Source organism: Symphodus melops (assembly GCF_947650265.1).
Source record: "Symphodus melops genome assembly, chromosome: 3".
In the NCBI taxonomy this organism is placed as follows: domain Eukaryota; kingdom Metazoa; phylum Chordata; class Actinopteri; order Labriformes; family Labridae; genus Symphodus; species Symphodus melops.
In genome coordinates, this window is record NC_136693.1 from 8,028,554 (window position 1) to 8,043,936 (window position 15,383).

Sequence of the window (15,383 nt, forward strand, 5' to 3'; positions counted from 1 at the left end):
TTGTTTTGTTTGTGATGTATTGTATAAACAGACTGAGAAGGAATATGGCACACAGTTTTCTTATTTTTAAAGCATATATTTCAATACATTTCCACAGGCATAACATTTCGATCACAAATAATGCAACATTACAAAAGTGAAACAAAGAAAGTAAAAAGTGCTTATGTAAGCCAAGCTAAGTCGGCATTATGTTTAATGCTGACACCTGCAATGTTTTATTCATGCCACCAGAGGGAGCTAAGCATTAACACAACATTCAACAAAAGTGCTTCTTATTGCTGAGCGTCATCTGCAACCATTCAATATCACTCTGGATGACGAGTTCCTGCAGAACTGACCGAGTACATCATTCTTTGAGATAGCAGAATGTCCTCGGAGAGGAGAATTGTTTGGAGAGAAAAGTTGGCAACTTTGGTAGCTGACTTGTACATTCATCCACAAAAAACATCAGTAGAAAAACTTTGAAGGTTTTAACAGTGCAATCTTTAGTATTAGCACAACAAGAATATAATGCATAAAAACTGTTTTCTCAGTTTGAGTCCTTGTAACCCGAGGGCCTGTTTTTCCAAAACCTTTTTTTTTTTTGACATCAGTCTTTTTTCCAGATGTGGGGATCTGCCAGATAACTTTGCAATCCAGATAAATGTCTAAAGCAGTGCGCTCTGTTCTGACAAACCCCATGACCTGAATGTTTCCCCTCTAATAAACAATGTAATTCCTTTCCATATTTTAGAAATGTGGTAGAAGATGCAAAACTAAACAGAAATAAAACACCCTGTTTACATATTTTAGTGTCACTCGTGGATTTGTTTCTGTAATTACGTGACTTTGTATTTGTGTCTCAGAATCAGGGAAACAAACTCAAGGTTGATATGTATTTTGATATGACATCAGTGCTTTAAGTGATGGGGTGATCCAAAGGCAACTGGACCTAGTTAAAGACTAAGTCCAGTTGCCTTTGGATCAAGCTTCGATTTATCATGACCTGGATGACTGAGAACCTACAGGCATAATCGGGTGAAAATTGTGGGTTCTTGTGGCCTGAATGTTTCAGTAAGCTGTATGAGGATGCAGCCATTACTTTACTTCATCCCTCTCTGCAGTCCACAAAGTTTCCTTTAATCCAATAGCAGATCTGAGCATATTTTAGAGGCGTGATTCTCACTGCTACATTAAATTCCTGAGACGCCCCTTGCCGCTCGACCCACTGATGCCCAGAAAACACACCTATGACCTTCCTCTCCCAGCGCCTGTGTCGCCCATCCCACATGCGGGCATAGACTCCTGAGCCGCTAGCACCGGGCTTCGCATCACAGTGCTGGTAGAGCAAGTCCGACGTCTCTTCTCCAGCCCGACAAAACCTATACACCAACTCTCCTGGACGGTCGTTATCGTATCCTGAGAAGTGAACTCGTCGACCGGGCAGCTTCTGAGCCGGAGGGCTGACTCCTAATTTCATGTGGCGGCGTTTGTGGGGTTTCTTGAGCTCAAGCAAAGCATAGTCATAGTCCATCCCGATGTCGTTAGCATTCCCTTTTATCCATCCTTTAGGAACGTGGGTGCGTCTGGCTCTGATCCACTGGAACTTCATTTTGTCATTGATGGGTGGGGTATAAGAAGCACCTTCCACGTGGTTTGTGAAGTTGGCGGGAACATAAAAATAAGAGGGCTGTGTGTCTCGGTGCTTGGGTTTAAGAAACCCAACTCTTAGCTTTTGTGCTCCTTTTACGTAGTTTTTACCATCATGAACGCAGTGAGCAGCTGTGAGAACATGACTATCCCCGACCAACGTACCAGAACACCCGGTGGACAGTTTGACAGCGACTGAGAACGGATATTTAAGCAGAAAGTTCTGCCCAGCAATGCTGAAACGCCCATCATGGCCAAAGATTTGTCTCTTCCTCCTCACATGTGAACGCTCGTCCTTCCCAGAGGAACCCGAAGAGTAGGCCGGACCACTGTCAGACTTGGGGTTGAAGCCATAGATCCCAATGGCAGTTTCTGTTAGTTGACCATCGGAGTGGAGAGTCTCATATGCCAGAATTTGCCGGAGGTCCCAGTAGCTGGGACGAGGGGCTCTCTTGTGGCATTCTGGGTCACAGGGGGAGCTGACATTCAAGCGGGCTGGGGACAGAAAGTGAGGGACTGGTCGTGTCTCAGTCTGCTGCGGGAGGACCACAGGGACACGCTGGATAACCCACTGAGGACGGGAGGATGAGAAAACAGTTGGAAGGGAAAGAAGGAATAGGAGGGAGGTAAACCTGTGGATGAACAAAAGCAATAAGTTCAACTGCTGCACTGAAAAATGAAATGCAACTCATTGAACGACCTGACCCATTTAAAGTTGGACCACATTTCTGCAATCTCTGTAAAACGTGACCGGATGACATGGGCCCTGCATGACGAACACTCAAATTCCTAAAACCAGCATTCACTGATTTATAATTGCAAGCATGGGAGTTGAGGGAGAGCATTTCAACTTGAAGAATTTTTATCTGCGCTGGAATTTGGCAGCTAAGAACTTCCCGTTTTTTATATGACACACAGGGCAGAGATCAGACCTTGCTAGGCTCTGATGGAAAATTCCTGAGGTGGCCTGAGGGATTGGCCTTAATCCTGCAAGAGTGCACGACAAACATTTAGTTATGCTGAATAAAGGCTCCATTTTTACATTTTAATTTGGTATCTTTTACACTCTCCCTTCTCCCTCCCCCTGATCCATCCCTTAGATAGATGGATGCTGCTAAACTGTCCTGTTTTTTACCTACATGTCTCTGATTATGTTTGATTTTAAAAAGCTGTTATGGTATTTCCAAATGTCTGTTGTTGTTTTTTTTGCTTTGGCTTTTTTGTTTTGATTCAACTATTAATTATTTAATTTGCATATCATGATTATCGTTGACCAATTTTAGACTGATAAGGGTCATACTATACCAAAAATAAAAATAATATGTTCAGTCCTTTTTTTTTTTATAGAAGTAGGCTACTTATCCTTAGACAGACTAATATAGTTTTGGATTAAATTGTGTTAGCGTTTAGTCATTGGGAGTAGGGACACACAGCCTAAGTGTATTTGCATGTTAAAAATAAATGATCATGTTAGCGGGATCTTAACACTCATTGCACATAAAGTATTAAGGATAAAGTTATTCCCAGGCTTAATCTTACCGCTTTTATATGTGTAGAGTGAATAAGTTGTATTTTTATTCTCTAACCGTTTTGATTTACGGCTCTTAAAAAACATGAAACACCGCTGAACATGTTTTCCAAACCTTCGTAACACACACGAACCTGACATAAAGGTGACTTACCGGGAGAGCGCAGCCCGCGAGCGCATGGTTAGTTCTCTGCAGGTGGGCACGAGCTGTTGGTTGAACACGGAGGGAAACCCCCTCAAACCAGGACCAGAGGAAGGGAGTCTCCGGTCCAACTGGTGGTGAATACTCCTGCTGTTAATGAGAAACTTGTCGACTCTTCTCTCAGGAGCAGACTGCTCTGTGAGAGCCGGTACAGTTTGGAGTCCTAAAGTTGCTCAGGAGTTGGTTCATTGTGCGCTGCTGGAGGAGGAGATCTACTGTCTCTGTCTTTCTGTGTGTGTGTGTGTGTGTGTGTGTGTGTGTGTGTGTGTGTGTGTGTGTGTGTGTGTGTGTGTGTGTGTGTGTGTGTGTGTGTGTGTGTGTGTGTGTGTGTGTGTGTGTGTGTGTGTGTGTGTTCACACTGGCACATCTGCCAACGAGAATAGCTAAAAGTGGCTGTGTCCGACCCCAACATGGTCATGGGACACAGTCATCATTGCTGCTGGTTAATAATTGACTGCTTCTCAAAATGTTTCTTCAACTTTAATTGTCATGTTCCTTTTAATAACAGAAACAGCATGTTGATGTTAAAGCCAGTCGATACTTCTGTAAACATTTAGCACTTGATGGCAAAAACATTTTTCTTCGAAAATATTCCTAAAGATTCAATAACTGAAATAAATTATAATATGAACTTTACATGTATTGACAGGTTGCTGGAGCGATAAGAAACATAAATTGCTCCTAAATTACATAATACTATTTACCTTTCCAAGGATTTATAACCTTACTTACTTTACCTTAGATTAAAAATTTCTTGTTCAAGAGTGTCCTGGAGAATCCTCCTGATTTGGTTTGTTTTGGCAAACTTCAAGACCTTGAGGTTAAAATGTTGACCTTTTATCTCACTAAGTAAGTTTGCTGGCTTATGCTGGTATAACAGCTCAACAATGATGAGCATATAACCACCCACTGTCTTCTTTAATGGCCTGAATTAATTCATTAATATTAACTTACCAGATAGATATAAAAACATCAGTCTTTATCATAATACCAATATTTATTGCGTTAACTGAATCCATATTTATTTTGAAATGGAACTATAATATTTATGTTGATACATTTATGTTGGGATTGAATAACGGTCATCAGTGGCCTCATAGTTAGACAGGTCTTATAATATGGTGACTTATATTCAGTAAAACCCTGAGGAGCTGCTCAGTTTTCAGCCATGTTATGTTTAGTTATGAACAGGACAGGCCGAAACAGCTGGACGGAGGTGTCTGTTCAAAACAGAGATAAAGAAAGGAAATGTGACAGCACAGAGATGATGATGGAAAAGGAATATGAGGGTTGTGTGTCTCAGTGGGTTTTTTTTTCTTCTTTGCATCGAATTTTTTTTAGACTTTGCAGATACGTGTCTTGTTCATTACACAAACACTGACCCACATTCAGTCTTTACATCGGGTGATGAGAGCAGATTCCCCCTTCCCTCCCTCTCTCATTATATCACCCTCTCTGTCTCACACAAACACATCCGCGAATGCCATCAACCTACTCATTAAATAATTACGTCGCTCACATACATCAATGTTTTGTCCACACTTTCGCCTTGTTAATTCACTGGCTTCATCACCCTTGTGACTCTGAGCAAAGACTGCGAGAGAGCTGCTTATTTCAAATAAAAACATCAATATTTTACATTTTTCAGCTTTGTGAAATATGACATTTACACTTGGAAGCAACTTAACTGCGCTGGTGACTGTCCCTTGTGAGGAATTAGTTCAGTGGGCAGAGTTTGGTTCTGTTGCCAATGCTGGAAGTTTGGTTTCCACTTGACCCACCCATGTTGAAAATGTGCAAGCTGCTGGTAGATTATATGCCATGTAATGATTTCAATAGGCTAAACTTCCACCAGAAAGAGAAAAGAGAGAGGGCGGGGCAGTGAGTGGGGAATCATGCATGGCTGAACAGTCAGCAGAAAACTCCACCCCATCTCTCCTTGTCCTGTGGTAATTTGTTCATAAAGCGATTTTCTCTGGAAACCATTGTACATATAACAAAGAATGAAGCAGAGAAAGCATCACATTAGAAAATCAATACTGTTCCTTTACAGTTCAGAAGTCAATTAGCTTAGCATAAAGACTGTACGGATAGCATGGCTTTTCCTAAGGTGAAAAAGTCCACCTTCATATCCAAAGCCCAGTAATTAACACATTTAGTTGTCACTGGAGTTTCAGAAATATTTACACCTGGAAAAAACAATATTTGTTCTGTATGTCAAAGTAGTCTCACTTTGTCATCCATTTGTTCCTGGAAAAGCTGCCAGCTAACTTCCAGCTGTGAGGTAGTGTTGAGAAGGGATGAATAAATATCTTGGTTGCTGAAACACATCAATAGCTTGTCTAGCCGGGCATCCCTATTATATTCTAAGAGGTGGAAACAAGAAAAAAAGGTGAAAACAAGCCGCAAGTTTACGGTCAGTAACAGGTTTGAGCTAAAGCCTAGCCTCCTCGCAACAAACTACTGTATGTGCTAAATTAGCAATGCACATTATCATGCTTAATTATGCATTAACCTCTGTCATTGATAATCAAAATGGATGAGTTATGGAAGATGCATCTCCCGTACAGTTTTCACTATAAAAGAAATCAGTTTTTTTTTATACCAGGCTGTAAACCTATTTATTTATTCTGTATAAACAGAGATTGTAAGATGCACTCTATGAAGACTCATCTGGAAACTTGCTGTAGCTTAAGGTTTTTACATTTTCAATCATTTTTCCTCATGCGAGGTCATCACTTGATATTGTCTCCTGTTTAAAACATGTAAGCTAGCTTTTTCCAGACATAATGCTAAGCTAAGAAGATTCTAGCATACAAGTTTATCAGTCTTTCCCCTCTCACTCTCTGTGAGAAAAGTAAGCAAGATGTTGAGCTATTGCGGTAAAACGATTCAAATCTTCTTCAAGCTCTCCTGCAACTGATTACCGATCAGCACCTTTGCCAGGACATGGGTGGACCTGCTGGCTCATCAAACACTGTTCTCAATAACCTAAAACCCCACCCATCCCACAACACAAAAGGACAATTAAGACATGCACAGAGACACACACACCTCTCTCCATGTCTTAGCAGTATCTAGGGCAGGAGGCTCTGCTCGTGTTATAGTCAGTTTTTATCTGTGCAAGTCCACATTTGACACATTATAGATTAGGACATTAAGGATTAAAATACATGTAAAAGAAAATGTCAGAGTAGGAATATCATTTTTTTGTCCCACTAGGACAACAGGAAGGGATGTCCCTTTTACTGATGCATGGGTGCTAATAGGGAGACCTTTCTGTTTGTTTTGAATTGTTATGAAAGGGCCCGTTTGTTTGGCTATGCCCGCTGTTGTCAAGGGAACCCACATTCCCCGGAGTACTGTTCATGTTAATTGTTTTATTCCTCCCACTCTCCTCCTCTCGCTTCTGACCACAGACACAATCAAGCAAGTGTGGACGGCCTCACATGTTGGAATTCTCTCTCTTTACGACCCTACGTCTGTCCGTCCCTCTATATCTGTCTGTCTACGCTATTCCTCTTTTGTATTTTCCCATCTGTGTGCCTCTCAGTCTCTTGTTTGAATCATCACTTCCAGCCTGGACCTCGTCTCTCACTCGTCCCATGAGCTTTGGAAACAGCTGTTTGGCAAAATGAGATAACCACAGAGCTCTTTTGAGAAGTTATTTGCTGTGAAATCTTGAAGGGAATTAAGCCAAGCTTAAAGCTCAAGGCAAAGTCAAAGAGGAAGATAGCACAAATGTTGGCATGCAAACAAGATATATTACATTTAATGTATCATGGAGAGAAGGGTATACAATGTTTCACTCAGATGCAGATAAAGGACATTTCCATTCTTATGCTCAGTGTGTTCCTGGAGTTTTTGTAGTGTTTGGATATTTATCTCCATCCACTCTTCATGTATACTTATGTCATTTGGGGAATTCCTTTTACAAAGAATGTCCTTTTGAAGTCCCACAAAATATTCATCATACCCCAGTAACAGCAATAGAGTAATTTAATACTTAAATTACTTGCAGGCCATATCCTGAACAATAACTTCATGGTGTACACTGAGAATATTGTAACTATGCCAACTCAACTTCATGATCCCTTACTGGAATGTCGGCCTTGAGCAACCCTCCATGTATTGACAGCAGGGTTTACATTTTCTTTATGTGCCTGTCAATAGTTTTGTGGAAAGATTGGGCTCCATCTGTAGATTAGAGGTAAAAAAAAAAAGGTTAAGTATTAGTTTCCGCACAAAATGAAAGATTTTTCAGGTGAGCTCCAAATGGTTTAATATTTTTACCTTTGTGAAATGATGAGTAGCCCAGGGTGTGGTCAATGCACTATGATTGTGGAGACATCATGGTGGGGTGCAGTTATAGGTGCAACAGAGCACCCATCAGACCCCACCCATTACTGATTCAGATCAATACAGTCAAATAGGTTAGAGAGGTTGGACAGTGATAACCAGGGAGCATGTAATCAGGTATGGGTGATTTCTTTGTAGTCTTTATATTAGAGCATCAAGTCACACACAAATCATACTGCATGTAAGCACAAGAAACTGGTATTTATTATGTTAAAATACACAAAGTTTTTTTTTTTTTTTCCTGTAGCCGTTCATTCTCCCCCTCAGTGCCCTCATAGACAAAAGCTTTCAATGACTAATCTGAACTGAACAGTTATCGCCTACAGCCTGGGAGTTTTGTAGGGTGACTTTGGGCTTGGCAATGCATGAGATACTCGAACTAAATGGAAAATGACTCACAATCCTGTAAAAGATACGACTAAACATTTATGATGTCCAGCAGGAGCTGTGGCTTCTTTTTGCTAGATTCTTCTTTAATATTTGATGTAGTTTAATGTCCTAACAAATGTATTCTGTTTTTTTTTTTGTTTTAGTTTTTTCTCAGAAGGTAACGATTTTTTGAACTTCCATCTCCTCTGAAGGAATACTTGCTCACACAGCAAGGGCATTTAATCAGATCTAAGGGTAATTTAATCAAAACATTGGGTTTCATTATACTAAAGTTCTGCGGTATTTACCCCACAGTTACAGGAATGTTAGTCATGGGTGCAGTTTTACTTCAAATAGACTCTGATTATGGTCTGAGAGCGCAACTGCTGAGTGAATGATTAGGAGCCACACTATTGTTTAAAATAATGGACCTTTTTTTTGTAATTGCCTTTATTCACATCTGGCTCTTTTTCAATTTCCTCTCCTGATCTTTTTATTTTCTGTCTTTGTTGAGGTTTCCATGGCAACTCCCTCTGAAGGCTTTGGCCAAGTGGTGAAGTATTGCTGATCTATTGCTGCCAGTGAGGTCTGTTGGGGCACTTCATGTGATGTTCTGAAGTCTTGTGATTGGTGCAACACGTTGCTTTGGTTGTCTTTTTCTATTTACGACATCATCAACATATGTTCGAGTTGCCTCATACCAGTCATGCTTAGGGGGATCAGGGTGTTAAATATAGAGTTTAAAACTGTGCCAAAAAAGATGTGTCAAACTAGATGACTAACATGTCCAAAGGGAGAGAACTTGAGAAAAAATGGTGATGTAGTGTCAGACAGGAAGCTCATATTTAAGGTGTGGAATCAATTGTTTTAATAACATCTAATAGAAAGACCGCTTTGCATTATAAAATCTTCAGTCAAGGCTATGATTTGGTTACCTGTGTTTAAATTGAAATGGTTCAACAGAACAAAAGTTTTTAGGTCACTCTGCAGCACATACTTTATGACATATACACAAAACCCTATGTGTCTATAACTGGATTTATCATCTAATATTCAGAATGAAACAACACTGAGATGATCAAGAAAACACAATCTGTGTCTGGAAGCGACATTTAGATGTTTGTTTTTTTTGCTTTCTATTTCATTACAGCTAGAAGTCCAGGTCAGTGACACAGATTTTGCAAAGGTTTGGCTTAGCTTAGCACAAATGATGGAAAATGGATCAAAAGTTAGCCTGGCCCTGAGAAAGCACACAAATGTGTGACTTACAAATATCAACAACTTCCAATGCTCACTATAAACACATTAGCCGTACATAGACTGAAATGTAAACATTACACGTGACATTTTGGTGTCACGGCTTCTCTTAGCTCAGGACTTTAACTTCCTAAAACTTGGTTGTTTTCTTGTGACCTCGGTTATGTTTCTGTTCCTAAAACCCCACATTTTTGTTTAAACATCTCTGTTTATGGCCTCGACAAACAAGATGCTTTGTGTATTTGTGTTGAATGGCCGTGGAGTTGCTCCATGTGGGCTCTGTCCCTGAGCTTCCAGTATTACTGTTAAGCAAGTCTTGCCCAGACTCCAGCTCCATATTTAACACAGACAAGATACTGGTTAATATTCTGATCTTAAATCTGCTCAGCGCTGTTTGTCCCACAAAAAGAAAAAAAGCATTATTATAGAGCTTCAGATATGCCATAGATCATGTATAAGAAAATAGAAAACAGAGAGACAAAACATACAATCACAGAAAGAATATAAACCATTTTAATAGGAATAATCATGGATTAAAATGAATAAATAGTATATAATTTAAAACCACAGAAAGATCATGTATAAATACAATCACAGACAGTAGCCATATAGAAGTGAAGAATATAGAACGAATAACATAAACCATACAAAGAATCACATAGGCCTACTATAGACACCAATAATAGATCATCATGTGGAGTCACATGTATAAAGAAAGAGTCAATTTAGAAAGAAATTATACATAGACATAATCACAGATATACCCTACGTAGAATAACAGCCCTTCAATAGAAATCATAGATACAAATCATTGCTAGAACCACTGTTAAACCCTTGTATTGAGGTTATCTAGGGCATATTATATATTGAATCACGGATAAAGGAATTATAGATTAAATGATATTTAGTGATTGTATCTTGATTATGTGTGTAGTCTGGGATTCTATTGAGTAAATATAGAATCCCAGACTATAGATACAATCATAGATTGACTATAGATACAATCATAGATTGACTATAGATACAATCAGTTGCCACAACAGAACTAAATTAAAACACAAAACCAAGTCACATGAATTAAAAAAAAAAAAATTCCAGACACATGCTTTTATAATTCTGCTTTCTAGCTCTCCACAGTGTGCTGTGACTTAAAGTACTCCTTTTGTTTGTGGCTAAGGGGATCCTCCAAGTTGAGTCACTGTGAGCATACACCCATCCCTCAGAGAATAACCACACGCTGAGGAAAGTGACTGTCTGTCAGGCAACAGAGACCCCAGCTACCAGGAATCTAAACCATCTTTAAACCTTGTGTGTCTTGCACAAAGGCTTTTTCAGGGCTTGTATCCAGAGATTTCCTCATTCTTGGAGTGAGGGATCATCTGAGTTGTGTGATTGAGAGATGAATTTCTCACAGTTAAAACACATCTTGAGATAATATTTTGCCGCTCAGCTTTCAAGGCACAATTTCTGATACCATTTTTAAAGAAACATGCTGCACAGGAGGCATCACATTAATCTCACTTATGTTTTTTCCACAGCTGTAAGGACAGTTCATGTTAGTCTCACCGTGTGACTCAGATAACCCTCGCCATCATCAGAACAATGACTGTTGTTCAGCTGCAGGTTTCCTGTTATGCTGCCACATTTGATATCAGAGATCATCATCTCTTTCTCTTTCCCTCGCTCAGTCTAGCTCACTGTATTTCTGATGATGTCACAGCTCAGAGGTCAGATGTTAAACTCTTCCAGCCCACCAGAGGTGGTCTTACTACACGAAACAAGCTTAAACACAGATTATTTAAGCATACCAGAAGGATCACTTCTGACCATAATAAGCAACCAGCAGACCACAATTGACCCCTTTTGCACTTTTGATGATGAAATAATCTCAATTTCTCTGGTCAAGACCCAATTAGCTCCACTGTGCTGCATCAGAGTTGTGTGTGTTTCTGTGGGAGGTGTTGGGAATGTGAATGCCGGCGATTGAGATTTGGGACTTGTGTGTCATTTCCAGGTCATGTTGGCTCAGATAAATTTGAGCTCTAATTCAGAAAAAAAAACCATGAACATTTTATTCATTTGACTCAGGTGGAGAGACTGCTACCATCATCTTGAACCTGGTAAAACGTTTTGCATTAACACAATGCCAGGAGACAGCTTCATGTTGTTGTGTGCATAGCAGAAAATGATGCGATATCCCTCTGTTTCCCTCCACAAAGCTATTTTGTGTCCGAAGACTCCCTAAACTTCACAGAAATTATCAAGACATTATTGGTAATTACGTTACTCTTATCAACTGATCATGGCCCATTTTGTCTGAATTCATTTGTAATGTCAACAATTCTGCATTCATTCTTGAATGTTAACATCAGTACAGCTCAATAAGGTGACCTAAATCCTCACTTTTCAAACATTTCAACCCTCCAGTAGGAAGCTGCTAGACATTTGTTGTAAAGGATGCTGTTAACAGTACCCCACAAAATAATGCTGTTTTCATTGAGTTTGTTATATCAAGTATGATAAGAAGCAGAAGTGCTTTAGTGCTTCCAGAAGTTGCGTCCCTGGAAGGGTTGACATGTTTGTCTCCTGACTCATTACATGATAATGGCTGCTTTCACAGTTATAAACACTGTTAACTCAGCTGGTGTTTGGCAAGAAGCAAACTTGAAGGAACTTAATGTTGTAACCACAGTTTGAGGGACGTAGACAAACTGAAGGCTACATCTGTGCTTTGTCTGCTTTGTTAAGTCAAGTCCAAATATCAGGCCTTTCACTATTTGTTGGAGAGATTCATATTCCCCAAAACTGTGTTATAGAGCTTTAGATCAACACGTTTTTAATAACATTCAAGTCTTGCACATTTAAAGCTACAGACATTTACATAAGCCCAAGATGCAGTTTCTTGAGAGGCATTCGGAAAATGTAAGCATGCTAACATAGAATCCTTTGGGCATTGTTGTTTTGGACAGGTTGCTTTACCTTTAAGTTTTTAGCGAGAGTCAGTAAGCCTGAATCAACCTTTTGAAGTTTTAACTCAGTTATACTCACCTTTATCGGCTGACTTCTCTTTGTGTAAGCGACATGCTGACTGAGCAACAGATCCCTCAGGTCGGTGCAGTCCTCAGGAAAACCGATTCTTGTGTTAGGGAAAGTTGACTGACATTTGTTGCAGTGTTGTTTATGTTTCTCTACTCGGCTATTCTGGAGCACGGAGTTCACACTGAGCTTTCAATTATTGCATTATACTCCATTTTTAGCATCAAATAACACATTCAGTTAACGATCAGACGTTCATCAACAGGATAACAACTAACTACATGAAAGTGATTCAAAGATTTTTCATATGTAATTTAATGTTATGGTCTGATCAGTTAACAAATAAAACCCATTGCTCCTGCTATAATCTCTGTGACGATAGCACAAAGTATTAAACTGAACCACAATCAAACAAAAGCTTTGTTCATGTGCAGTCCACCTACAGTATGCTTCTACCAAAGAAACTTTTCTCTGTAGCCGTCTTCTGACCTCTTTCTCTACCCCTTGCTCCCACAGAACAACTGTTGCCGTGGTAACCGCTTAAGCAGGGCACAATCACTGACCAGCAGGAAGTGCAGAGTATGTCGGGCTAATGAGAGCGCCCGTGTGAGACTGGGTGTGTTCACAGCAGGTGGGAGACCTCTGCGTCACTCTGACAAAAGGGGTTTTCCGTGTTTTTTATGGAAGTAGGAAATATTGTTCCGCAGTTCCTGGCGTTCTTTTTCCTGTCTGTGTTATGCATTATCTCCACAGTCCATTGTGTGTGATGCCTTTAAAATATTTCCTCATTCCTCAGTATGTGTTAACAGTGTATGTAACTCTGCTGTGATAAGAAATACTTTCTTTATGATAAAGTAGGAAAAATATACTGAATTCTGAAATTGTTTGATTGATCTAATCCTTCACATGACCTCAGAGTAATTTTGTCGAATCGATCCTTTTCAATTCACTCTTAGAATTTCTAACCAAGTATGACAGAATTGAATACAACATGAGTTTCAAAGGAATTCATCTCTAAAACATAAAAATCAAGACTGAGTTTTTGACTAAGATCGATGCTCATATTGCAGTTTGTCTCTCTGTGGGATAAGCATGTAATCCAACAGTTCCTCCAAGGATCCATGTCTGAAATGTTTCTGGAAGAGGACTGATTGCAGCTCACTTGTGTTTTTCACTGTAATCTATCAAGCTAAGGCTGAAGTGTTGTAATATTGAGCACATACAGTCTGGATCAGGGGCTGTAGCAGGAAATGGCCTGCAGCCAGTTTGGCCCGACTTCAAGTCAGCGAGTAATTATATTAGCCTATGTTCTGGTTGATCTTGGACCTGATCTGCAGTACAAATACACAATCTCTCTCACACACCCACACTTCAAGTCTTTGCTACAGCGGTGAGGACAAAGTATAGAAGATTTTCACTTTTATGATTGTTTTTTGTAGTTATATGTTCACTTGGTAGTATCACAACAAGCTGTAGACTTGCGTACTTGTATTCAGTACAGTAAAAAGGTTTTTTTTAAATAAATCATTTGTTTAGGATATTTTACACAACTAGTTTTGTATTTTCACTGGATTTTGATTATTGCAAAGTAACACCTTAACATTTTATACCCTACATAGTGCTGTTGTTCTTTATATCATAATTAATAGAATAAGACTTGACTTAACTACTAACCTAAATGGTTGAAATTACCAATTCAATTCTTGACAAAGTTTGCAAGTTGACTCATTTTTTTATGCTAACATGAACACATCAAACAGACCGTGTGCAGCACAAGCTTTGAATTGATGAAGATAAAAAGCTAAGAATGCACAACTGAATGCCAAATAGAAACCATTACAGGAGACATGTTGTGGATTATAGCTTATAACTGCCAGGATTGCTTGGATAGTTATCATTATCAACGCTCAAGCCTTTTGTTTTGGAACTGTGTCTGGACAGAAGCATGTCATTGAACCGACACATTACAGACACAAGAACTCTTAGGAGCATTTTTTCAATCCAAGAGGTTTTAACACTTGTGACCTACTACTTTCTAATGTTGGATTGGGGGACTCCAACAGGCAATGTCAGTAACTAAATAACTTTGTTTCAATTTGCAACCTCTCTCAACTGCTTAGTTAAAAAAGTAGCACCAGAAATAAAACTGATGCAGAGCAGTGACACAGAACTAAAGCAGTAAAGCTTGGGTTAAAGCTATCAAAACAATTGGCTGAAAGAGATTCAAACGCTTCATAGAATTGAGGCGACAACTGTTTCTCATACAATGATGTAATCACAACAACAGAGATTGGTGGAGCTTTACTCTTCAGTAACCAATTCTCTACTAAACCCTGAATTAAATATGTCATGCAAGGAATGATCAAATTGAGCTCGTATATTAAAACATCTACAGCAACCTGTCAGGATTGGATACTTGTAACACACACTGGCATGGTAACTATGGGCAAAAGCACACACAAGCGCACATGCACACACACACACACACACACACACACCCCCACACACACACACACGCACACACACACACACACACACACACACACACACACAGACACACACACACACACACACACACACACACACACACCCCCACACACACACACACACACACACACACACACACACACACAGACACAGACACAGACACACACACACACACACACACACACACACACACACACACACACACACACACACACACACACACACATTTGGCCTTGTCTTTCAGTTTTGGCACGTTTTCAACATTATTTCTATCTTTCCTTTCTCCCTTCAGCGCCAGCTGTTCATATCTATCAAGACTCAACTCATTAGCAGTAGGCAATTAAGGGCTTGGAAGAGAGCTATTGTACAAAATCCTATTCAAACACAGGCACCCACACACATATGCACACATTGACATCCAATGTGGTGTATCTGTTCAGACAGAGTCATGCTGCTGCAAAGTCTTTGAGGGATCCTCCCTGCATTATCTGCCAAAGTGTTGCATTAAAAGAAAAA

General features: G+C 39.7%; 2 protein-coding genes across 2 annotated transcripts in view; one reads left to right on the forward strand and one right to left on the reverse strand.

The window, feature by feature from the left end:
• Positions 1 to 55: 55 nt before the first annotated feature.
• LOC306821662 (serine protease 23-like) lies at positions 56 to 3,693 on the reverse strand. The gene is made up of 2 exons (XM_079340208.1): positions 3,312 to 3,693; positions 56 to 2,261 (listed from the first exon to the last, which is right to left on the reverse strand). Exons 1-2 carry the CDS (start codon positions 3,335 to 3,337, stop codon positions 1,088 to 1,090), a joined length of 1,200 nt encoding a protein of 399 aa, XP_079196334.1. The 5' UTR covers positions 3,338 to 3,693; the 3' UTR covers positions 56 to 1,087.
• Positions 3,694 to 14,087: 10,394 nt separating this feature from the next.
• The window catches only part of atic (5-aminoimidazole-4-carboxamide ribonucleotide formyltransferase/IMP cyclohydrolase), a 74,189-nt gene continuing 72,893 nt past the window's right edge, over positions 14,088 to 15,383 (forward strand). Inside the window, exon 1 of the mRNA XM_079339106.1 lies at positions 14,088 to 14,099. The gene's annotated coding sequence lies outside the window, so the exon portion shown is untranslated. The remainder of the gene's footprint in view (positions 14,100 to 15,383) is intronic.

Excerpts from the sequence above, each read along its gene's own strand:
- LOC306821662 (XM_079340208.1), bottom strand. The coding sequence starts at position 3,337 with ATGCGCTCGCGGGCTGCGCTCTCCCG. Across the intron at positions 2,262-3,311 it reads TCGCGGGCTGCGCTCTCCCG|GTTTACCTCCCTCCTATTCC; the intron begins GTAAGTCACCTT and ends GTTCATCCACAG.